A 25495-nucleotide genomic window follows, 5' to 3' on the forward strand; every position below is an offset into this window, starting at 1 on the left:
GTGCTTCATTACACATGTTACTAATGCTTATAGTAAACGGATATGCAATTCAGCAGTTAAGAGCATTGGCTGTTATTTTACAGAACCCATGGTTGACTCCCAGCATCCACATGGCAGCTCATAGCTATCTGTAACTTCTCGTTCCAGGGGTCTTCTGGCCTTGGAGGGTACCGGCACATGTACAAATACATAATGCAGGCAGATACCCATACACACAAATATATTAAACTAAAAATGTAAAAAAGCTCAGACAGGCAACATGAGTCCTGAAGTTGGATCACTGGGAATACACTGCCCAGTGTTCTAAGGATCCCTGAAGATACTAGAATACAATCATAAGGCAGGAGGAGACACCACCACAGAGCCTGCTTCTCTGAGCAAGAGGGGTGGGCAGTCAGGCCTGACATGCCATCTAAGGCTGGGGAGTGCCCGAAAGGGACCAGAATATCGCCCTGCCCTCAACTGTGAGTCCACACACGGCATAGTCCTACATGCTCTGCCCTTTAGGCACCAAGAAGCAACAGTTATTATGGCAGAGAAGGAACCCACACCAAGTGTGCCCCAACAAACCTTACCACAGCAGCCTCACTCTGCACATGTGCCTGTCTATCTCCTCACACCTCTGCACCACCCCTAGAAGCTCATCTTTTCCTTGTGTCACCTTCTCCACAATTTACTGTCCTCTGCTAAAACGGCACATATGTTCTTACAACTAATTCTTTCTCGGGCTACTTCCTTGTTTCTGTGGCACGTGCATAAAATTAGTTCATGCCCTACATACCTTTTCCTTCAGTTCACTTGTCTCATTGGCTCAACTAGAGAGACTAGGAGTATATAGGGACACATACCTAGTTCAGTTAGCCCAACACTCATAGGAAAGAAAAAAAAAAGACTTCAAAAATATTATTTAATACTTCAAAACTACAGCGCATGCTTTGGGAAGACTAAGCTAAATATACCTGTCTAACTAGATGTGAGGAAATGAGAATATAAAGAAAAAACAAGCAAACCAAAGCCTAGGAACATGCTAATGTATGTTCTTGGCTTACTATGAAGAAATCCAAACTAGATGAAATAGTGATACAATATAGTGTGCTTTTCAAGAAATAGCCCTCCATTCACACTCAAAGGCTTTCACTCCCCCAAGTAGTTAATGGAATTAATTCTTCTCTTATCTGTGTATGCATACATGCATAGTATGGACCAAGCCCAGTCAGTGGCTTGCTCAAGCAAGGTAAATGTTCTGCCAGTGAGATATTCAAGCACCCTCACTGATTGGCAAATATCTGCATATTTGTGAGTTCTAAAACAAAGTGATTCTGCTTCACACTCTGAAGACTTCTTGGGGATAACCAATTTTTTTGTAATGGCTATAGCTGGTCTTAGAATTCTAAAGCACATTAGCCTAGAGACATGGGGGAGGGCCTAGGTCCTAACCTAAAGAACTTGACTGATTTTGATGATCCCTCCTGGAAGGCCTCCCTCTCCTTGGGGAGTGAATGGGGGGTAGGATGGGGGGGGGGTTGTGGGATGCATGGGAGGATGGGAGGCAGAGGGAACTGGGACTGACATGTAAAATAAAAAATATTAAATAAAAAATTATAAAAAAAAACCCCAAAGAATTCTAAAGCACATTAAACTCATCCCAAGGAACAAAGGACCCACCCCATCTGTTACTGAGCATCTCATGTCTTAAGGTTGTAAGCTGTTCAAGTACTTGCTGCAAATGTCTGCTTGCTGGGTTCTAACTTCTGTAACCCATCTCCGTGTTAAGTAGCTTTATACAGGAGGCTAAAAATGTCCACCTGGTGTGTACACACACACACACACACACACACACACACACACACACACACACACGCATGTGTAAAGGTCAGAGACCAATCTTGGACGTTGGTCCTGGCCTCTACGTTGTCTGAGACAGGATCTCTGCAGTTGCTTGTTTGCTGTGTATGAGGGGTTAACTGGCCCACAGGCAATGTAGGTCTTCAGGTAACATCCACTTGCACTATATAGTGCCTGGCTTTTACACGAGTTCAGGGGATTCAAACTCAGGTTCTCACACTGGTGTAATAGGCATTTTAGCCTACAGAACTCTTTTAACCAATAAATCATCTCCCCAGCCCTCAACCTGATTTTATGAGGCAGGCTTCCACCGAATCTGGCACTCACTGATTGTTGCTTTTGCCTCCCTAGCATTGAGATTTCGGGTAGGTGGGTGCTGAGCTACACTATAATGCATGTCTAGCAAGCAAATTATTGATTGAGCCATCTCTCCGGCCCCTACAAATAATCTTTTCTTAAAAATCCAATTTACTGTAATTTTATATATGTGTTTGTCTGCTTGTCTTTATGAATACCATGTGCATTCAGGCGCCCGCAGGTTACAAAAGGGTGTCTGAACCTGTGGAACTGGAATTACAATTGTAAGCCATCCAGCCCCCCAATCAATCAAACGTTTACACATACACTTTCACTTGTATGTTTCTTTTCTGTTTTACTCTGTAACACTCCATGCCCCTGAACTTACTATGTAGGCCAGGCTAGCCTCAAGTTCACAGTAATCCCCCACCTCAGCCTCTTGGGAGCTAGGACTATGGGCATGTACCACTATACCCTGCAGCTCCAGGTGTTACTGCTAGGCACCAGTCTTCTGACTTCATCTTCCCTGAGTCATTAGCCCTGTGTGACTGGAGAGGAGCTGTTCACAAGGCACTTAACACTTTCCTGAAAGTAAGAAGAAGGCAAGCCAAGCCACAAGTTCACATCCTTGGGGAGATGAATGCAGGCAAGATAAGGCGTTCCAGTCACTCTCCCAGGACAGTGGTTGGCTTCGACCTGCGTAATAGCCAGCTCCATATGCCAACAATCACAAGGTCTATTTGTTTTTGTTTTTTTTTTTTTTTCTTTTTTGAGGGGGTATTAGTTTCCTGACAATATTGTTCCATATTCCCTACTTGTGGAATTATGGAACAATTACATATTTGAAATTTGAACATAAAAAGTTATAACAGCTTTTAAAAGCAATTGTTTCTTTTATAAAATTAATTCACTAGGTAATTAGAGTAAGGAATGACTTCTGACCTCCTAGTGGAGGAGTAGGAAAACACCTTTCCTACATTAATGAGAAGCTATAATCTACCTTCTAAATCTTTATCTTTAAAATAGTTAAAAACCAAATGTGCCTATGGTTATTTATAAAAGCATTTGGTATTAAAAATGGCCCAAAGCCTTCGTTCTGAGTCAGACACTCTAAGCTGTTTGCAGTGGTAAATACATCCCTTGAACACATGATTAGTGTTCAGAACAGAAAGATGGTTCATTTCCCGACGACTCAACCAGTGTCTGCTTCAATTGGTTTAAGAAAAACAGAATCCATTTTCTAACACAGCTCTAAAATTAATCTGTGAAGTAAAAACAAACAACTGCTTTAAAAGATCTATGCATGGACCAATAGTTGAGCAGAGCTTCATTCAGTCTCATGACTCATCACTGTGGAGAGAGAATGCATGGCTTTCTGGAAGGTTTATCCCATTCTCTCCTGGGCCAGAAGGGCCACAAGTAGCCATCTTCTGTGTTCTACTGTAGCCCAGCCACAAGCTTTTCTCAAGAACTAGCCCCAGGGCAGACCCTGCTCTGACCAGTGTCACCCCTGTACCCACTGGCCTCCATGCTAGTGTAGTGGACAGGACAAACATCTCTCTGCCCCAGGAGGAGGGTGTACTGGTCCACCTGGGTCTTGTCTAGCACTCTGGCATCTCAGAAAGTGACATGCAATGGGGTGGAGGCCCTAGGTGGGGAGGCACTCATTTTTATCAATCTACAAGTCTAGACTCCACACAGGCTGGAAGAGATTGGTCCTAACTGTCCTAAAATCGTTCCCCAAGTGGCTTCTGTTTATCCCCTCAGTGGAGACTATGTTCTTAGCAGTATTCCAGCACAGTGCTCTACCTGATCAACAAGCAGAAAGGTGAGCATGCACTGTAAAGGGAACAAGGGCTGAGAAATAAGTCTCAGGGTGTTACTCTCACATCAATACACCGAGCTCCACAGCAAGATTGAAAACTGAAGATCTGAGGCTCACATGACCTTTGCAGCCAGAGGTATTAGCTGAGGGTGGGTTTTTGCAGATTGTGTAAACTTAAGAGGGGCGCAGTCCACGTTGGATCACACGAGGAAGCAAGAAGACAGTGTTGAACCACCAGAGCTGGCCTTCTGGGTTTACAGTAGCTTGCTGGTATTCTCAGTCTTGCTGAGTCCAAGGTCTGAATACCATAAATTCCCTTCCACTAATGATACAGAGAAAGGATTATAGGTCTTCTGAAGCCTTTATGTTCTGCTCAAAGGCCTTAAAAAAAAAAAAAAAAAAAAGACGATTTCCTGATGCAGGGACCAGTAAACTTTAAGCCATAGGGCACAAAAATGGATAGTCCATACACAGATGAACTCAACTGTGTTCTGGTCAGATTTTACACACAGACACACAAAGTTACTCTGTTGTATTTTCACATGAAAAGTCCTCTTGGTTTCTAAGTCATTAGGAAAAGTGAAGCCCATTCTTAGTTTGCATGCCATATAAAACCAGGCGGTGCCTCACATGCCATATAAAACCAGGTCTGCCTCACAGGCCATCACTTCGCCAACCACCGTGCTTGTCCTTGTCTGTGTCCAGAGCTGAGCACAGTGCGTGGCCTGGAGTCTTAAATAAACAACATATGCCCCAGACTAGTAGAGGCACCATGGGGACAACACAGGAGATAAACTGAGACATTTGATTCCTTCCGTGTCTAGGGCTTTTTCTATGAACTTTTTAACTTTCTCTGGACTTGAATTCCCTGCATGGGAATCAGAGTAATTGATAAGTCTCCTCCACCCATGAATGTCTGTGACCTTACCTATAAAATGTCACCATGTTCATCACCCATCCCATGTGAGGCTGATGTGCAGCCAGCAGAGCAGGACCCTGGGTCTGGTATATATCTGCAAAATTCTGGAGTACCACCCAAGGGCCATGGCCAGGAGAAAAACTTGTTGCACACACCATGACAGGCTTGACAGTAACACTCATGTGATTCTTACCTACAGACCTGAGGAGATCCCCTAGAATCCCCACACCACCATGTGGTATAGGAGTCTATGAAACTGGAGTTGGGTACACAGAGACCACTGTAAGAAGGCCAGGAGAAGGGGTCCAGGAAGTGGGAGCCTGCAACCCAAGAGCTCAGGAGGCAGACGAGAAAGATAGGTCAGGGTGTGCTGTCATGGTGCCTGCACGGGTTGGGGCAGTGGACCAGGCACATTCAGAAGTGTTCTTGCTACTTAGTAAGTGAGAAGACTCATGAGCTTGCTCTGAGGGCATCATTTTGCACAATTATGTGAAACGGATGGGAGGTGTCAAAAGGCAAGAAACATGGAAAGCTATGGTGCAGATGGGATTCTGAATCGACACTACAGCAGCATCTGCACGGTTAGCATGAAGCTCTGGGCTTCACTGGCAATCCCTCATATCAATCAATTCTGAGAAAGCTGTGGCAAGAAGACAGGGTTAAGACCTAACGGCCAGAATGGCCAGTGGAGTCTGGATGAGCAACCCTGGAAAAATAAATGGGCAGCATTAAGGCGTGGATTATCCCGGGGGAAGGGTGCCCTGGAAGACTCTCTTAGGAAATGGGCAGGTTATAGCTGAGTGGAAGCAAGGAGATGGTAACATGGCGGAGAAGAGTTCCTATTCCCAAACAAGAGCCAAGAGCATCTGACCACTGTACATCTATGGTGGCTGCATGAGAAAATGCAGGCAGAGAGTCTTAACAAAACTATGTATAGAGATGTAGGAAGGCAGGCAGCTTCATAAAGCTTGCTATAAAAACCAACCAACCAAACGAACAAACCAATCAGAGACTGTCTAGGGATGATACAGCTGTGGGCAGTAAAGGGTGAGTCAGTGCTGATTTGAGATGAACGCCAAAGGCTTTGGGAAAAGAAAAGAGAAGTTGTCAAAATCTTCCAAAGGACTGGGAGCTAGCTGTGTGACACCCCCCCCCCCCAGGAGGACATGAGAGCGATCCTTCTAGAGAAGGCACATGCCTGCTAGGGTCAATGCCCAGCACGTGAGCAAAGCCTGTGCCAGCTCACCCAGACACTCACCTTTTCCATTAACAGCTAAGCCCGTGGCCATGGCAGCAGTCACGGGGCCAGCAACCTGAGGCACTAGTGGATGTATTCGGGGCCTGCTCCCCATCCTGGCTCGTTCTGCACCAGGGCCCAGCAAAGCTCCAATGGGCTTCTCTGCAGTCACCTCTGGTGCTGTGGTGTCCTCGGGACCCTGCTCCACAGGGTCCAGCTTCTCAGGACTCTCCGCCTGGAAGCTGTCCACCGAGGTCCTGCCCTTTACAGGGCTCTTAGGCACGAGAATCTTGATCCCTGACTTGGCAAGGTCCATGTTCTTGCGGTTTGCAAGAGATGGGGCTGTGTTTTTCCTGAACTTCTGGCTGGTAGCCAACAGCTGGCTGTTTTTGGATTCATGGTCTTTGCCTACCACAAGTGCTTTGGGGGCAGTCTTGGAGAGGTTACTGTGGGTGGACCTGGAGATCTGCTTCCGGGCGTTGCTGGGGGAGGCTCTGTTGGCACGGGCCAGGCTACCTTCCTTCTGCCTGTCACTGTGGCGCCGATTGAAGTCATGGATATATTCCTCACAGTTCACCAGGTGCTGCTCCGGCTCCCACGTGTCATCTTCACTCTCATAGCCTTTCCAACGCACCAGATACTCTGTTTTTCCTTTCTTGTTTTTCCTTTTGTCGACAATTCTTTCCACCTAGGTATGGGAGAAAGGTTAAAGAACAAACCTCATTACTTGAGTAACCTACAAGTGTAACAAGGAAACATTTCTGATTACTATAACCATGACCACTACACTACAATCACCACTACCACAGGCCACAAAGTTAATCTTTTTGTTCCTGGCCAACCTGAGATGGGGGAATGAGGGGGAGGGGAACGGGACAGAACAGCAACATCCTTGCCATGAGCTCAAACTACATGCTTATATTTTATACTCAAATGTATGGGTAGTATACACAAATCAAAATGTTATGTGACACCCCATTTATTTATTTTAACAGCTTTATGATGTTAAGAGCAGTTAAATTATTTTTCTTTAAAAAAAAATACATACAACAAAACTAAAACAAAACTGATATAGCCTTCTAAAAGTCAGGGCTAAGGCAGAAGAGCTGTTGCCATTTCAAGGCCAGTCAGGGATACACAAGAGAACCCTGTCTTAAAACACCAGTTGTGTTTTAACCACAAGAACTATTGGTAATTTCAGAAATGTATCTTTGTTTTAAGTATAAAATGAAAATATATTTATAGCTATCAAAATAAAAATATATCCACAAATGTGCACAAGGGAGTTTCTTCATGATTCAAAGGGGCTTTTAATTTTGACACTCAGCCCTACCACATGAGTTGGAGCTCCTAATCACAGCTAGGGCAGATGAGCCACCCGCACGCAGGAAGCTATGAACAGCAAGGGCTTTCTGTGGCGTGCAGCTGATGCAAGCAATGAGTCTGATGAATGTGACTTTGAAGTGCTCACTGACCACCAACAGGGCCGTTCCTCTAATGAGATGCTCTAGGACAGTCAGGCTATTTCCCCTCACATCATGGCTTTAGTTTTTATGCTAACATCTTTAAAAGAAAGTGATGCTAATCTTTTAGTGGTGATATGTTGTGTATTGTTTTGTATGCATCTATTATTGTACTGGATTCTATTACTTTGACTTTCTAAGTGTAAAAGGCAGACATATAATTCAGATGAAGGAAAATATGACATTAATGTCCACATGTTATTGCAGAAATACCCATAACCTGTTACGACACCGACGCTTAATGTAAATGTTCCACGGAGGCCAGGTGTGATTTTGTGTCATGTCTGGCAGACAGAGGCCCACATCAGCTAACCGCTTTTTAATTGAGGCCACAAAGGAGCCCATCAATTCTCAAACCATCAGTGTGTTTCTTGCAAAGTTAGAAGACCCAGTGAATGCCAAGTTCTCTAATATTCCAAATTAGTGCCTGTTGACTGACTGAAGCTCTAAAAAACAAAAAACAAAACAACAACAACAAAAAAAAACATTCTCCAATGTATCTATTTAAGATGCAGAGAGAATTAAAGCCCTTAACTCCCTTAACTGTAGGACAGCTTCAATTTAAACATTCATTGTTGCTTCTGTGTGAGGAGGATAAAGAACAGAAAGACTTGTTTCAACAGGAGGCAGATTGCACACCAACAACAGGTCTTCTGAGTGAAGAATTGCTGTCGGGACGATGTGAGCTGGTCTGCACATCTGGTGACACAGAAATTAAAGGCTCTGCGAGGCTCATTCGTGCTCCTTGATGTGAGCCTTTCAATGGAAGGCAAAGGCGCATTTCTAGAAAATGCCACAAATATCAATTTCACGGTAGCTGTAGTTCCAAAGTTTTAAATGTGCATAGGAAAGAGATTATGTCTTAAAGGGAAATTATTTTTATGCTGTTTTAGAGATTACGTCTTAAAGGGAAATTATTTTTTATGCTGTTTTTGTTCCCCTAAATCCATTTCCACCCCAGAAGTATGCACTCAAGCAAAGTGCCACCTTTCCCCCCACTTCCATGCTCTGAAAGCTGAGAAGGACATGGGGACACAGAATGGTTTCTTTCTCTCCTTTATCCCAAATGCTGGGTCCTCTCTGCTGGGCCCCCATGATCTTGCACCTATCTCTGCCAAAGGAGATGCAGCATGGGGACCAGCCTCGGCAGTTAACCTGGGTACACACATGTTCTCAAATGCTCAGGACTGACCTGTTCAGAAATGCCAAAAGAAGGCAGTACTAAGCCAGTGGGCACCTTATGGCCACTGCTAAAGGGTCACATGCTCTCCCAAATACTCAATTCTTCTCAGAGGCAAGGAAGCAGAAGAAAAATCAGTGACGTAGCAAGAGCTAAAAATGGAGAATCTTGTAGTTTCCTGTGCTATAAAAATTCCTTTATTAGGTTATTTAAAAATACAGAACCCATTGTTTGAGTCTACCATAATCTGTAGTTGCTAGCCCCTCAGACTACAGGGAACAATCTGACACTTGGGTATATACTTGCAACTAAATCTTGCAATGGAGTCACCATACAAGTTGACACAACCTAGTGACCAGGACACAATAAACCTGGAGTTGGAGAGGTCGAGTTACAAACTGCACACAAGGTACCAAACACAAACTTCAAAAACTGGGGACCTGAGTATGTTTTTGCCACCACTAGCAAACATTGTCTCCTTTGACACTGGAAACTGCTGTGGGCTGACTATGTATCTGAGCAGCTAACATTAATTTACCTACAAACAGGCATCACTTACATTTAAGAGTGTTGGAACAATAAACAGGAAAATTATTTTCCGAGTCCTTTCACAGTGGCAACGGAAAACAATTATCAGATGAGCACAAAAACTTCTTTCTTCAAACCTCAAACACTTTCTGAGAGTCTACAACCCCAGATGAATGTTTCTGAAATTTCTCAGGACGTGCCTTCCTCATGGTGTGCCTAAAGGCACAGGTCTAGTGACATAAGGTCAATGCCAAGAATTTCATACAATATAATTGTCTGTGGAAGGAGCTAATGTTCAGGCAGGCCCACAGAATAGCTTGAAGGTTATTAATGCCAGAACTCAGTGAAAGAAAAGGGCAGGAAGATCCCACCCAAATCACTATCTTTAATAGTGTTACCCAGAGTCACACGTGAAATGAAAATTTAAACATGAAATTCAAACCCTGTGCCCTTATTTGTCTATACAGTAAGTCAACTGAAATTCTGAATTAGGATTTTCTTCTCAAACTCCATCTAAAAGCCAAAATGTGAGACAAGTAAAACCCAACCTTCTATAATATTAGACCCCTCCGATAACTTGCAAAGCTATGGAATTAATTGCCATGGAGCAGTTAACACCCAAGCCATCTCTTCACAATCACGGTCTAGGGTCCCTAGGTCCAGTAATGTGTACCAAGGTTCTTGGGACTGCAGAAGTCAGAATGGAAAACATGGCAGATTTGTAGGGATGCAAGCGCAGAAGGCTAACTCCGTTACTGCTGCAGTTTAAAGAAAAAACCTGCCTAAAGCATGCAAAATATCATTACCAGCTGCAAAGCCAAGATTGCAGAACTCTGGCACATCAGAGTCCACACCACCCTGGTAGCAGCATGTTTGCCAGGAGCATGAGGAGGTTCCTTGGACCAGTATGAAGCCACGAACAATGCTGAGTGGAGAGAATAGTGTATTAAAGCCCTACTTGTAGCAAAAGAACTTTGGGAACCTGTAAGATGCAAAAGATGAAGATAACAAATCTGTCATGAATGTGAGGAACAAGAAAAGCCACCTCACCTTTTAAGGATAGTTTTTTATCCCGGCATGAAAGCAATATGGATTCCATAGAAACTGTACTTCAAACTCAGAATCTTGACCTTCTAGGCTAGTGGGAACACAGCTGGACCCCGCTGTGCTGCACAGCTGCAGCTCCTGTCACCAGGGGAAACAGCTGGCTGGCTGACTCTATTGGGTGAGGAACCGCTGAGTGCTCCTTTGGTACTTAAAACTATGTGAAGTGTGTGTGTGTGTGTGTGTGTGTGTGTGTGTGTGTGTGTGTGTGTGTGTGTGTGTGAGAGAGAGAGAGAGAGAGAGAGAGAGAGAGAGAGAGAGAGAGAGAGATTTTCAACTTCTAGCAGGTTTTCTGAGAGGTAATCCCATCAGAAGTGGAGCATCTATATTACATCTATATTACTATTCCACAGCCAAAAGAATTTAAACACAACTATCTGAAGCCACTACAAAGAAACCCCAAAAGAAAACGGGAACAGGGAAACACGCCGCTTCATGCTTTAGCTGGCAGGACTCTGACAGAAAACACAGACAGAGGACAAGCCTGGGTTGTAAGTAAAGGAGAACTCTTGGAAGGAGGCAGACAGGACCCATCACAGAAGCATGAGGACCAACCAAACCAACTTATTAGCCCCTCCAAACCCCAGGCACATTCCTGAGCGTGTCCCAGGGCCCCTGAAATCACAGTCAGTGACTTACCAACGGCTATGGTTTGTTACAGAGGAAGGACACTGTGACAATCAGCAAAATGGGTGATGTATGCATGGCACTGAGCAGGTGTAAGTTCAAAAGATAACCCACCCTGTGGAGCCACACAGGACATACACTTGCATAACCCTAAGCAAAGAGCTGCCATCTCAGGGCCTGGATCTGAAAATGCCTCAAAAGCAAAGGAGCTTCCCTTCTGGGGTGGTGAGCAAAGGGCCCAGTAGACACCCCCCCCCCCCAAAGCGGTTTTGTTTGCTTGTTTTTGAAGACTCCATGATTAATAAAGCAAGAATGTGATTTCCCTGATGAGAAGGAGGGGAAAATTAAGGGATTCCTCCAGCCAGCCCAGTACACAGGGGCTCTAGTCCATAAAGGTGCCCTTGAAAACAAGAACAAAAGGCTGTCAGAAGACACCTTGGTCATCAGAGTGAACCAGTGGGGGGAAATGACTGAGCATGCCCCTTATGGGTGGGTTAAGTATAAATGTTGAAGACTGGTTTCAAACACCACCCCAGCTTAGATTTAATGGGATCAGACTTGTGAGCAATTTACACAGCAGGCACTGTCAAAATCAATGGTGTAGACAGCCTGTATATAAAGTATGTAATGAGCTTAACACCAATGGAAACAGCTTATCAGAATGCAGTCAAAGAGACAGCCTTTCAAAACACTGTCACTGGCCCCAGCCTGGGAGCTGTTACTCCAGCCCCCCCCCCCCCACTGTAAGAGCAATGGGATTGTGGTGTGTTCTACATCCAGATTTATGCGAGTTTTGCATACTCAAACTCAAGGTCTCACCCTTGTGTAACAAGTACTCGGTTCACTTCCTAGTCCAGTTTCTTTATGGGTAGCACATGCAACCAGACGACGTTACAAATTACAAGTGGGATGATTCCACAGATACATCCAAGTTCTAATACCACAAATAAAGGCAAAGAAACGACTCCTGTAGACAGAGCTCCAGTAAGACACACAACTGACTCCTCATCAGGAGTAATGGACAGAGAAAAAGTGGTACAGCACATTGAAGGTACTGGTTTTAAACCTGTCAGTCTTTCAGACAGCGAACAATACATCTTCTCTATTAATACCCTAGTAGGGTCCTCTGGCGACACTGGTGGTGTCGCGTTTCCTGCCATGTTTTGTTGTTGCTTTGTGTGTGTGGGGTGGGTGTTATTGTGGGCTTCACACATTACACTGCTCTATTTATGAACACACTGACTGTAACATGCTACATTTCTGTGCTATAGACTATATTTATTGTATGAGTCAGAAACACAAAGTTCTATAATAGGTAGAGCTACAGAAATAGGGGAAAGGCCAGTGTATGTCAGTATCTGGGGAGGGGGTGAGGTGGGGGGGAGCAGAGTAGGGCAGAGCGGGCATAAACTAGTACAGAACCTCAGAAACTGCTCTGTATGACACCATATACTGTGAGACAGAATGCTGCCCCTCAGCTATGCGCCATCTGAATGCACACCTGTCACTTTCAACAACATAACCACTTTGGAGCAGTCTGTTGTTAGAGGCTGAAGGTCCCTTTCCAAGCCCTGTATGGAACATCCTTTCTCTCTCCTCAAAACAACTGTCTGTGCTTCTTATAAACATAAGCTTGTGCTAAGTATTTCCAGATAAAGACAAGAGTGTTGATGGGGATCTTCTCTACAAGAAACATTGAGGGAGTTTCTTCAGACTGGAAGAATTCAAATGAAGATCTCACTCCACCCCCAAAACACACTTTTTAATTGTGCCTGATGGGCTGCAAAAAAAGATGGCAAATAGCAGGAAAATGGAATTTATTCACCCAGCTGACATCTTTCCTTGGCTGAGGCCACAAACATAAGTGTAACCGGCTGATTTAGCTCACTCAGCAAGGACCCTGTTGGGGCCTGAATGAGGAAATAGAGAGCGTTTTGTCATTCATAAAACTCTGAAACCCTGAGTTTGATGGAGTATCTTCCAGGGCCAATGTAATTTTAAAAGGAGTACAAGATGAAGATCCAGCCACTCTGTCTATGGCTCATGGAAGGCAAGGACCCATTGGGGGAGGGGGGGCAAACGCACAGCCAATGATCCTTCCAGAGCTGATCCAATCATCGATGGAATTTCATTTTGGAGAGATTTCCACTGTATCATGAAGGCTACATGATCTTCTGATAACTTCTCTGTGAGCACCCGAGGCTCTAGTCTCAACCATAAGATGCAAATCATCACATTTCTGGGAGGGAAATGAGATAACACCTGGCCTTCACCCAAGATACAGCGCCAACTGTACACAGCGGCTCTGGAAGGCACTGATTGTGTCACTGAGACCCAGGCTGCCTGCCCCCAACAGTGCTTCTGCACAGCTTATGTTTAAGATAAATGGTTCAGTTCAAGTTATGGAAACTTGTCTCCTTTTTTGCAGAGCTGGTCTGGAACAGTTCAGGATTAGCCAGGTGACACCATCCTTTCTCCTGGCTGACTAAATGCTAGTTGTAAATGGAGGGTATTTCCAGGTGTTCACGATCAGTTCTTTGTAGTGGGGGCAGAATCAGAGAACTGTGAGGATTCTGGCCTTTTGCCCAAGGGCAGAACAGCCATGTTCCATCTGTATTCGGTGGTTGTGATGGCTGTTCTTGCTTGTCAACTTGACTATATCTGGAATGAACTACAATCCAGAAATGGAGGCCACACCTGTGATCTGGATCTTGAGGCAGGAAGACACACCTTTAATCTGGGCTATACCTTCTATGGAAGCCTAAGGACAGGGAAGAAGGAAAGTTTTAGTCTTTGTTTGCCCTTGGCTTGCCAGCACATACATTCCTTCATTGGCATTGATTCCAGTGTATACAGAAGACTGGCTGAGACATCCAGCCTCATGGCACTGATCAACTACTAGATTCTTAAGACTTTGCATTCAAAGCTATAGCTATCCAATGTTGGATTAGTTGGACTGCAGCCTATAAATCATTCCAGTAAATTCATATACTCTCTCCCTCTCTCTCTCTCTCTCTCTCTCTCTCTCGTAAGCTGCATTCCATAAGTTCTGTAACTGTAGAGAATCTTGACTAATACAATGACTATGAGGCTGCAGAGAAGCAGCTAGGGAACGCCAGATGGCAGCTTATCTAAACCACCGGCAACCCAGGCCAGGCAGGACACTGTGGATTGAGCCACACCCTCCCCTGCCACACACCAGCAGCTCTGCTTAGGCGTGCCACTTTGTCACATAAAGCCAGGATGCTACTAGGACCAGCCACCCAGGTCTTCAGTTTTGACACTTCCAAAGAGCCTCGGAGGCTTCCTTACACTCTTTCCACCTGAGTCATCCATTCCAAACCAGCTACTCCAAACAGGGAAGAGCAGGTCTGAGGATCACAATACCTGGGATGTTTGGGATAAAGAGACAGGAATATCATGCGGGTAATAACGAACATCCTGCCAAAGGAGTGTGGGGATATCAGCAATGGTCAGTGAAATGCGAGGGAATATCTAGAAAGACACCCACCCATGCAGACACACACTGACCCTGTTTGTTTTAAAGGCCTCCATAACCCACTTGATCAAGTTTTTGTGATAAGTGATACCGGGAAACCAGGAACAAGCTTACTTGATACAGTGCTTGCTAGCATGAGTGGAGCCCAGGATCTGATCCTCAACCAGCCTGTAATCCCGGAACCCAGGAGAAAGAGGCAAGAGAGTCAGAAGTTCAACTTTGTCTTCAGTTACATATATTTTTTTACACCTCCAAGGCCAGTCTGGGCTATATGAGACCCTGTCACCAAAAACTAAAGATACCAAAATACTGGACATCTGTTTGCTAAAAAATAAAATGGAACCACAAACCTTGTTATCAAGTTAATTCAAAATGAAATCAAAACATATTATAGGCCAGTAATAAAACCTAAAACCATGAACCATTTGTTTAAAGAAAACATGAGACATTGTCCTTATGGTGTGGGAAGAGTCACAAAAAGCATAGTCATGAAAGAAAGAAGAAAACGGGAAGACCAGACTTCATCAAAATTTCAAAATCTCCCCCCAAGTCACGAGGTGGGAGAACAGATATAAAACAATGAGCTCCATGCCAATCGGTGTCTGCCTGTTGGGGCTGCTTACACCATTTATGAACACTAGAAAGCTACTGCTCGCAGTCAAGGTGCCAGCAGGCTAAAGTGTCCAATGGGGAGCAATCTTTCCAGATGGTAATGTTTGTGTGATCTCACACAGTAGAAGAACCAGAGAACTCTGAGGCCTTTGATAAAGTCACCAGTCACCTGGTAGAGCCCTCATGGCCTCCAATACCACCTAACACTACTGCAATGGGGATTGTATTTCAATGTTTGAGATGGAGGGGGCATGGGGTGCACACACAGAACCCAGATATAAACACAGTGGACCCCTCTGAGAAATGTCAGTGTTAAACAAGACAAAGTTCTGTCTTTGTAGAGAAATTTGTAAAGGCAACATTTGGTGATCCGCTCCCCCCATTCCCCCCAGCATCTGGCTAAGATCAGAGTTCATGCTTGAGGTTCTCTGTGCTCAAAGCTGCTCCCTACAGGCTCGGTCACCTCCTACTGGGAGGAAGTTAAGTCACTGAGAGTGTGTCCTTGAAAAAAAAGGGCACACTTTAGCATCTTTAGCCAGGTGGTAATGGTGCTCGCCTTGAATCCCAGGACTTGGGAGTTCGAAGCTAGCCTGATCTACAAATTGAATTCCAGGATAGGATCCAAAGCTACAGAAAAACCCTGTTTCGAAAAACCAAGGGGGGGGGCAGGGGAGCACACTGGGAACCCCAGCCTGTTCCTATCCCCTTCCAGGGTGCAATGAGCTAAGCAGCCCTCTTTACTACCTGCTCCCTCAATGATAGGCTGCCTACCTCCACCACAGGCTCAAAGTCAACAGAGTTAAGCAACATGGGTTTAAAGCTCTGAAACCTTTAACCAAAACAAATCTTCCTTGTAAGTTGACTTATCGTGGGTATTTGCTAGAGCAAAGGACTACTACTACTGATTCATGTGCCAAGAATGAAACTCAAAACTTGTATGTTCATCAGCAGTAGAATGCTAGACAAAGTTTGTGTGTGGCAGAGACAATGGAAGGGACACAACTGAATTTTATGGGTTTAAGATGGTCTCTGTGTCTAGCAGATAATAGTTATGCAAGTGCCTACATCTGTAAGATTCTATACATCTAAGATACATGCACTTTCAACTATCTGACACAGCAGAAGTCACCTACCTACATGGTTCTTGGCATGAGAAGAGCTTCTGGACAGCAATATCTGAAATGACCACCGGGGGAGCGGCAGCCCACATCTATACAATAGGGCTTCCCATGAGGAAGGAAGCCAGCATATCAGTCCTGAAGGCCTAAGTGGTGGAGAAACAGGTTCGATCGATCCCAAGTCAACACTGAACATGTATACACATACACAAACAAGAGCCACCACAAAACCAGAAGAATCCATGCTGCATGATTTACTTTCCACATCAATAAGGCCAATGCTACAAACTGGGGGGGGGGGGCAGATTCTAAGCAATTTGTAAAAGAAAACAAGCCACCAGTAAGCACATTTAATGTCACCCAGCATAGGGTGTGAAGGATCATCTTTGACAGCAGGGGCTGTCTGAGCACCACAATCTTAAAGTGAGCGCAGAAGGCTTTAAAGCAGCACTCTGGTTGGGGGTAACTCATCTAAGGAAGTAACTGGAGACATGCGTACAGACTCAGACAGGTGGGAGAGCAGCAGAGTGAGCGAGCAGCCTAGGGGAGGGCTCTAATGGCTGTGCAATATGTGACTGCATGCCCGTTTGTGCTCCCATTCAACTGTCTCGAACCAGATCCTTATGGACAGGGCACAAGCCCCTCATCCGACACTTCCTTCAACAACACAATTCTGCACTGCTGTATCCGCCCAGTTTATTCTTACAGAGGGTTGGCAGAATTAAGGCAGGAGTTTAATCGCCATATTTTCTAAAGGGTTAAATATTAAGTTGGCTTTCAAAACAAAGACAAAGGAGAAAAGTTATAGCTTAAGTTGGTAGCACATGTGGCTTTCCATCCGCTCCCAGAAACTGCACATAACAGTGCTGTCCTAACCATACGTTTCCCCCATCTCATCACGCTGACACTGGATGCACAGCAATAAAATGACACTCAGAATATACAGAGGAGGGTATGAGGACAATTACATATAATATTATTCTCTCCACCTCAATAAGATCAAGAATTCTCTATGAATAAAAATATTAAATGGATCCTTCTTCCTAAAGTTCTGACATTTGTTATATTATCTACCCATTTTAAAAACAAACGGCTGTCAGAGTTGGCAGCAAATGAATTTACCCACTGAGATATCTCGGCAGCCCTATTCACTTTTTTCTTAAGAGGCTTTGCCCAAATCAAAATGAATTTTAAAATGTTTAAGGGTGATGTTGCTAAAAAGAAGTTGCTAATAAGCTATTTTTTCCCCAGGGATTTTTGTTCTGAATACATGCAGAATGGTACAAATAAACGTCTTTGTGCTTGTATACTCAACACTGCACCAACTGAATCAAATCTGTATGTGTGTATTGTATACACAGGGTAAAAGAGAACTTCTCCACAGAGTGCCACAACCGCAAGAACAATTCTGCCAAGTCATGTCACAACTGTATTCCTCTTCAGATGTCTCAGAGCAGAATAAAGAGAGCATTTGCTATTTCTCACAGGCCACAAACATAGGACGCTAAATGGGAAGCTTGGAGAAGTCAAATAAAGGAATTCCTGTTGTGACACTGGATGGCTGGTACTATGTAGTACAGCTTGGCTTCATTAAATGGACAGAGAGAGATGGAACTGTGGGGTTGCTAAAAATAGACAGCCAGGAATTCTGAGGCTGGGAATTTTCTGTTTAGTTCTATTTCTCATAAGACCACAGATAAGTTAGGAACTACAGTTTATCTGTTGTTTCCATGAGCAAAACTTCCAGCCCCATAAGGACTTGGACATAAAGTGTTTGAACCAGCTGGTGGCACTGTATGGAGGAGGCCTTGGAACCTTCAGAGGGACTTAGCTGGAGAAGCTGGTGGCTGAGGGGGTCAGTTCTGAGGTTTATACCCGACCCCTACTTCCCGAACCGAAGGGCAGTGAGCAGGCTCCCTCTGCCCCAACAGTAAGAAGCTCCCAGCTCTGTCTCCTGTCCTGACTGTTGGTCTGTGTTCTATTAAGCTGTGAGCCCCAACAAACCTCCTCCTCTAAGCTGTTGTAGCCATGTATTTTACATCAATTAAAAACACATACCAAAGAATATAATGCAAATCCCCAAGCATATCCAAACTAAACCAAGTACAGAATGTACTTCACAGCAGTAACATTAGTAGATCTCACCCACTGGGTTTAATTAAACATGTTCTCATAAATTATAAGCTGTTGCTAAAAATCCAATCTTCTGCTAACATGAACGAGCATGTCCACCAAAGGAATAAAACTCACTCCTGTGTGAAATGCAGCAAGGCTGTCCCACAGTCCACAAAACACAAATGGACGCTACTTGCACATATAAGACTAATGACAGACAAGGCCATCGAGGAGACAGAATGAATGACTACACTGGCAGAAATAAAAATTCCACAACTTCTGCACAAATGTTCCAGTATCAGCATCACAAGGTCGACTCCTGTCCTGCTGCCTCAACTCTGCTCACAGGCTCTGTGTGCTCACTCAGTGGCAGACTCTCCTTGTACTTCTTCTGCGTGCTCTTCTGGTCAGCTACTGCCCGTTTCCAATGTTCTTTCCTAAGTTTTTACAAAACATATTCCTTTATCATCATCTACTCAACTTTACACAGCCTGGAAATGGCTGTTTTTGTTAATTTTGTCCTTTCATATTCTTCCCAAAAAAATAAGTACAAAGGATTTGTCAACTTACTCTGCCATACACCTAAGTCCTGCCCTTCCAATGCTTTAATGTGGTCTGGTATTTATGTATGTCCCTTCTTGAAGTCACTTGGTTGGTGGATGCCATGTCTCGTTCTCCATGACCACTCATTCCTTCTCTGTATCCCCTTTTTTCTTTTTTTTCCCCCTCTTATTCCCCCCCCCCCCCCCGAGACAGGGTTTCCTCTGTATTGCTTTGGAGCCTGTCCTGGAACTAGCTCTGTAGACCAGGCTGGGCTGGCCTCGAACTCAGAGATCTGCCTGCCTCTGCTGGGATTAAAGGCATGCACCACCAATGCTCAGCTCGGAATCACCCTTCTTGTTTCCTTTAAATGTGTGAATTTGGTACAACCAGCCTTCAGCTGTTATCACCTGATTTCGTTTTGCTTTGGTGGTGAGCCACAACTTCCAGCCAGCAAGGTGACAGTAAAAAGCAAGCAGGAAGGTAGATGGCTGGTTCTCTATCACACATTTACAGAGCTTGGTGGGTGGTACCCAGGGGTGGTAGCTGCTCTTGACTTTAGGATATTTTCAAGTTACAATAGGTTAGTCAAAGCTCTATCATAAGCTTAAAAAAAAAAATCATTGGAAGAACTAACAGATTTTGTTTAAAAAACATAAGCCACACAACAAATTAAACTACCAAGAAAAGCTGTGAGATCACAGATGAAATACAAATGACTAAGTATGCAATTGTTAGCATGAGATGACTATGTTGATGTGAGAAAGTCCATTTATTGTTCAATTTGTGATACAAACTTTTTATTAATCTGAAAATGGGAGAGAAATCAAAGCCAAGGTGAAATCTGGGTGATTCACTCTTTTGAATGAGGGGAAGACACCAGTGAACCCTGTGAGTCTGGAGCACGGTGTGTAGGTTGGGGGTCCTGTCCATGAACTAGCTCCATGATCCCCTGCTTGCCTTCCTCTAGAACCAGTCTGGGCAAGCATTGCAACGTCCACTTTGATAGAACTCCTTTTCATTCCCAATGTTTAGCCCAACCCTTTTGCCCTTAACTTCTTTTTTAAAGGGGCAAGTTTTAGTTTGTATCTTTTCAACTAAATCCATGATTTTACTTTCTGATGGGAGATGCCATTATGTATATGTTTCTCATACAGGTTAATAATAAAGCACTGTTGGTCAATAGGAAAGGAAGAGAGAGAGGAGGGACTAGGAGACAAGGAGGAAATGGGAAGTAATAAGGAGGAGTCAAGATGGAGACACTGGGAAGACCAGATGCCTGCCTGTCCCACTCCCCGGTAAGGAGACCATGTGAAAATACATAGATCAACAGAAATGGGTTAATAATTAAGACAGAGCTAGCCGATAAAAAACTAGTAACTGGCCAACAGCTTAATATCAAATACAGAGTCTCGGTATGTTATTTGTGGCTGGCGCGGCGGCGGGACAAGACCAGCAGCAGCAGGCGAAAAACCCATACTTCTTACAACTTTCTATTATTATTTTCTGTTACTTTTAGCATCCATTTTTCCCTTTGACTTTCCTAATGTTCTTCCTCTAATTTGTAATTCAAAAACAAGGCTAACAACGATTCAGTTCTAGGTGTTCTCTTAATTCCCCTGTGAGTTCCTCAACAGCTCACGAGATAATTTAAATTCTCAAAATGCTTAATTAAACATTCAGTTTCTAATCTAGGAACTAACAGTCAGAGAACATGGTATGAGTTTAGTCTTTCTAGGTGTTTGCTGCTTTATGGCTTAGTACAAAGACAAATTGGACAAATTAAGAATGCATTTGTCAGTCATGGGGCCACACTCCTTTGATTCCAGCACTTAAGAGGAAGAGGCAGGTGTTCTCTGTGAGTTCAAGGCCAGGCATAAGCATTTGCCACTCTTTGCTTCTTAATTATGGGTGCAACGTGAACAGGCGTTTCCAGCTCCTACTGCCTGGATATCCCTGCCATGATGGACTGTACCCTGAGTCTGAGCCACAATAAACCCTCTCATTACCAAGTTGGTTTCTGTGGGGGTATTTTGGATCTGCAACAGAAAAGAAACAAAGACAATGCTGGTCTGTTAATTATATCTAAACGTACTTCCTCCTATCCAAATAAGAGGAAAGGAAGATTATTCTTGAGACTCTTCCTGATACTACAAAACTTACTTTCATTTAATTTTTACTTGCCCCAAATCTGCAACATTAATGTTGGCTGTTTTGTTGTTGTTAAGAGTGTCTAAATACTCTTGTTGCCTCTTCCTTGGCCGGCCCACCAGTCACCCTTTACATTTCGCCATCTTTCTGACTCTGGCTTCTTCTTTTGCCTTTGTTTCTCTCTCAAATATCCTCTGATGATCTGGTTTTCAGTATGCATCTATCATTAGCAAAGATTTCCAGCACTTGTTTGGAGGGTCTGTTCTACCTGGATCCCAGCAGCTCTCAGCTAACTCTTCCACCAGGAAAGCTATCCATCAGAACAGCTATTTTCTCAGTGCCACTGTTGTTCCTTCTCAGGGGGTTCTCCTCCTGGGCTGCCAAGATCTTCTAGCTTGGCTTTGTTATTCTGTGCCTTGTAGTAACAGTATTTGAGTCCAGATTAAATTGGTTTGGGATTCAGTATACTTCAATTTGAGACTAGTGAAACAAAACAAAACAAAATGCAAATGCACTCAGACACTGTCATTTCCAGATCTTTTCACTGGGCCCTGTCTTCTCCAGAAATACACAAGCAAGCTATCCTTTCTTGTTGTGCCTTAGCAAATGGTCTGGAATACCACAAGAGGCAGCACTGAGGAGGGTCAGTTTCTGTCCTGAGTACCCATTTTACAGATCTACAAAAATCTCGAGAAGGTGGCTTCTTTTCTCGATTTCCTTTGTTACGTTTGTGGAAAGCAGTTGCTTTCTTGGAGAAACTTTACATCACACAGCCTCACGGGAAACACCATGCTGCACTAGGAACCAAGTGCATCAAAGTGGGGCTAAACGCAAATGACGAGGAAGCCTCCGGGCTAGTGGGTGGGTGAGAAGTCCTATGCTTGAGCATAAAAGGACCGCATTTCTGCTCCAAAGAACAAGAAACCATGCACTGCTTTTCTATTTTAATCATGAAGTAGGCAGATGTGCCTCCTGCAAGGACATGGCCTGCTTCATCAACCGAGGAGTAGCCAGGAAGGAGCTACCAGGTCTTCAGAACCAAGGTAAACTGATAAGACCATGTCCTGCACAAGCTCAAGAATAAATGCTATCTCTTTAGGGTATCTTATGAGGAAATGGCTTTGGAGTTAGATGAACAAGTTACAGAGCTATCATGATATTTTATCTATCATCACAGACGTAGCTCTCACTGCTATTCACAGCAGGCCTTTACATTTATTAAACAAGCTGCCCCAAAGTTGGAAGTCTGAGGTCGACTTGTTTCCTTGTTAAATCATGTGTAGTCATTTCATGGGGCTGCTGTAAAGAACACTGTTTCATATAATACTAAGGGTTTTAAGTACAGGCAAGCATGGCTTTTAGAAGGGGAAGAAAAAAAGCTGGAGGAGCCATTTGTCATCAGCTGGTTATTATGCAGGGACATAAAGCCCATTTCATAGCCTCAAATCAGACAGTAAGCTCATCTACCTCCTGACAAAAACAAAACTGCAGAACTAAAACCTTTATTCAGGCTGTGTGCCCAGTGGGGGGGCCTCTCAGTTTGCATCCTGAAGAGTTCTGTTTGTCCATACGAACTATTAGAAAAATAAAGCTAGTGCCCACAAAGGCAGCCACAGTAACTCAAGGAAACCAAAACTCTTGATAGCTATCTTGTTCCTGGATCCTCTTTAAATTCATGACCAAGGCTACTCATGTACACAGGTGGGCAACCGTGATTTAATAGAAAATGCATAGTTTGTGTTGGAAGCTGGGTTTTAAGGATCCAGGTATACTGAGTAAAACTGCAGAGACAAATCAATCTGTACCCAGCTGCATTAATGGCATAGGTTGCAACAGTACTAGGGTGAGGGTAGTTTCCAGGGTCACCAATACTCGAATCTTTAATTCTCTCCTCTAAAGAGCAATCTCCTCATAAAGGTAACACACCTTCACACAGTTGGCACAGTGACAGCTTTACCATGGAAACAGATCCTCAGACATCATATAATGCACCAGGAGGTGTGGCAACTTTCTAAGAAGCCCAGGCTAGCCTGGAACTCTCAACCCCCATGGCCTCAGCATCCCAAGTGTTAGGATTACACAGGTCTCTGCCACTAGGGCTGATACATGCTAAGCTTCTAAGAGGTGATCGTCATTTTAAGTGCTGTTTTCCCTACCTCCACAGACGGCAGGCATCGCTTACTGCTCACAAGATCTGACAGAGGCAGAGTGCAAACCTGGTCATCGCTGTGTATCTCCTCCAGCCTGGCTATTTACATGACCACAGCTCTACCAACACACAGCCCACCAGAGGCTGTACTTTGTTATCTTTCAGGCCCAAGTGGCTATTCCAGAGGGCTAATCTAGGTGTCACCAAATGAACCATAAATATACACAGGTGGAAAAAAGCACTTTCAGAACAAATTTTGAGAACAAGTAACTTTTCACTGCCATTTTGATTGTGCTACATCAGTAAGCCTTCTCTGCATGAGAGAAATAATGATCTCTAATTAATTAACATTCCTACTGGTACTAAACTCCTAGTCTGAGAGTTACCATCCAAATGCTAACATCATGGTGGTTGTTACAGCATCATGATCACTAACAGGGAAACTCCAGGACTGGGCTGGTGGGTGGATGGAGTGAGGAGGGTGCAGCTGGCAAGCACTAGTGATAGATAACTTTACGAGTATACATGTGGAATGCAACACTCAAGTCACAATTCAAAACAGTTGAAAACATAACCTTGACCTTATGACAGTGTGTTCACAAAAGTTAAAACCATTGGCCCAACCACACAACCACTACACAGGTGACCCAAAAGTGCTCCTTGACACACTAATACCCAGGATTGCCAAACATGTCCTGTAATGGTAAACTGTAAACATAATTATCTAATGCTGAAGCTCATGGCAAAGATGTTCTTTTGTGAAGTATAAAGTTCCAGGAACCAACCTGGTATCTTCTAGGGGAAAACACACCGCCATTTCCCCATCTGTAAAGCAAGGATAATCAGCTCAAGGCGGAAGAAGCTGAATGAAAAATCCAATATTGAACAATGTACCCAGGCATAATCTATCTGCTAAAGGCAGTAGCAAGTAGGACATAATGGGTAGTAACTGGTGCTAGGGGAAAAAGAAAAAACCGAGGAGTCACACATAGCTCACAAGCAGGAGCTCCCCTTAAATTCAAATCCCTGCTGTTGTAATCAAAGGACAGATTTGTCCACAGAACACAGAAGTCACATGTTTCACTGCAAACCTCACAGAACAGAAACTATTCCAGAAAGCTTGCTAGGGACTGCCAGCTTCAAACCAAGAGAAAAACCTTACAGTGAACAAAAACAAATGGGTGGAAAATGTGCACAAGTCTGATTCCAGCACTAACTAAATGAATCAGTCACAAGCAGGCCCCAAATGAACAAAGGACACAGCAGGTACCTGACATTTAACACGGCTGATGAACACTTTGAGAGCTCATTTGGCGATCACTTGTTTTGAGTTCTTTATGTATTAACTCATTTTAATTCCTGCAAAACCCTTGGTGACAAATCTTATCTGTCCTTCCTTTTCTAAAGAGGAGGAGTCAGATAGGGAAGGTTAAGGCCTTTGACAAAGGACACAGCACTGGAAGGGCTAGAATTCCAACCTGGCAATTCTAATTTTAAAAGTCCACTCTTTCCTGTGTTGACAGCCTTCAATCCTAACACACATGAAGACATGGAAAATTGGAAAACAAAAGACAAAGGCAGATAACAAAAAAAAAAAAAAAAAAAAAAAAAAAAAGTGTGCGATGAGGTTGGGAGTATGAAGGCTAAGTATTGCCTGAATCCACACCTGCCTGGTTTTGATGGGGCTCCACAAAGTCTGGGTTGTTCATCTGTGTAACTAGGCAACACTGGTACATGGTAAATAACCTTTACTGAAAGGCTTGGGGACCAGAGGTGCATAAGGCAAACAGCCCGGGGGCTTGGCACTCAGTATGGATGCATTTGTGTTAACCACTATGACACATGAAGGAGATAACACCAAAAATGACTGCTTAGACTTCACAGGAGTTTCCAAAGCCCTCATGTAATTCACATTACAGCTTGACTTCTTTTTTTTCTAGGTACAATTGGATTGCTTACATATAGAGCTATTTTCACTTGAGGGAGGATGGAGAGATAAAATCATTACTTGGATAAAAAGCATACTGAGACTAGAAAGTAAATGAATGAGTCTTCAATGTGGAACCCTTGTCTTCAGAGATAAACCAGATTTGAAGGATAAGGGAATTACGAAGAAGAGAAGGACCTAGAGCTAGTGCAATAGATACACAAGGAGATGATTTGTGAGGTTAAAAAACCCATAGACTGAATGGCAGAACTGTCTCTGAATCAGGCTCCTTCAGCAGA

At 43.9% G+C, this 25495-nt stretch overlaps 1 protein-coding gene across 2 annotated transcripts in view; it reads right to left on the reverse strand.

Moving 5' to 3' along the window:
- Positions 1-25495, reverse strand: part of Cdyl (chromodomain Y like) — a 184193-nt gene that overhangs the window by 46924 nt on the left and 111774 nt on the right. For both annotated transcript variants that reach the window (XM_051194444.1, XM_051194445.1), the window contains one exon: positions 6145-6811. In XM_051194444.1, coding sequence (XP_051050401.1) covers positions 6145-6811 — 667 coding nt within the window. The remainder of the gene's footprint in view (positions 1-6144; positions 6812-25495) is intronic.

Source organism: Phodopus roborovskii, unplaced genomic scaffold (genome assembly GCF_943737965.1).
Source record: "Phodopus roborovskii unplaced genomic scaffold, PHOROB, whole genome shotgun sequence".
In the NCBI taxonomy this organism is placed as follows: domain Eukaryota; kingdom Metazoa; phylum Chordata; class Mammalia; order Rodentia; family Cricetidae; genus Phodopus; species Phodopus roborovskii.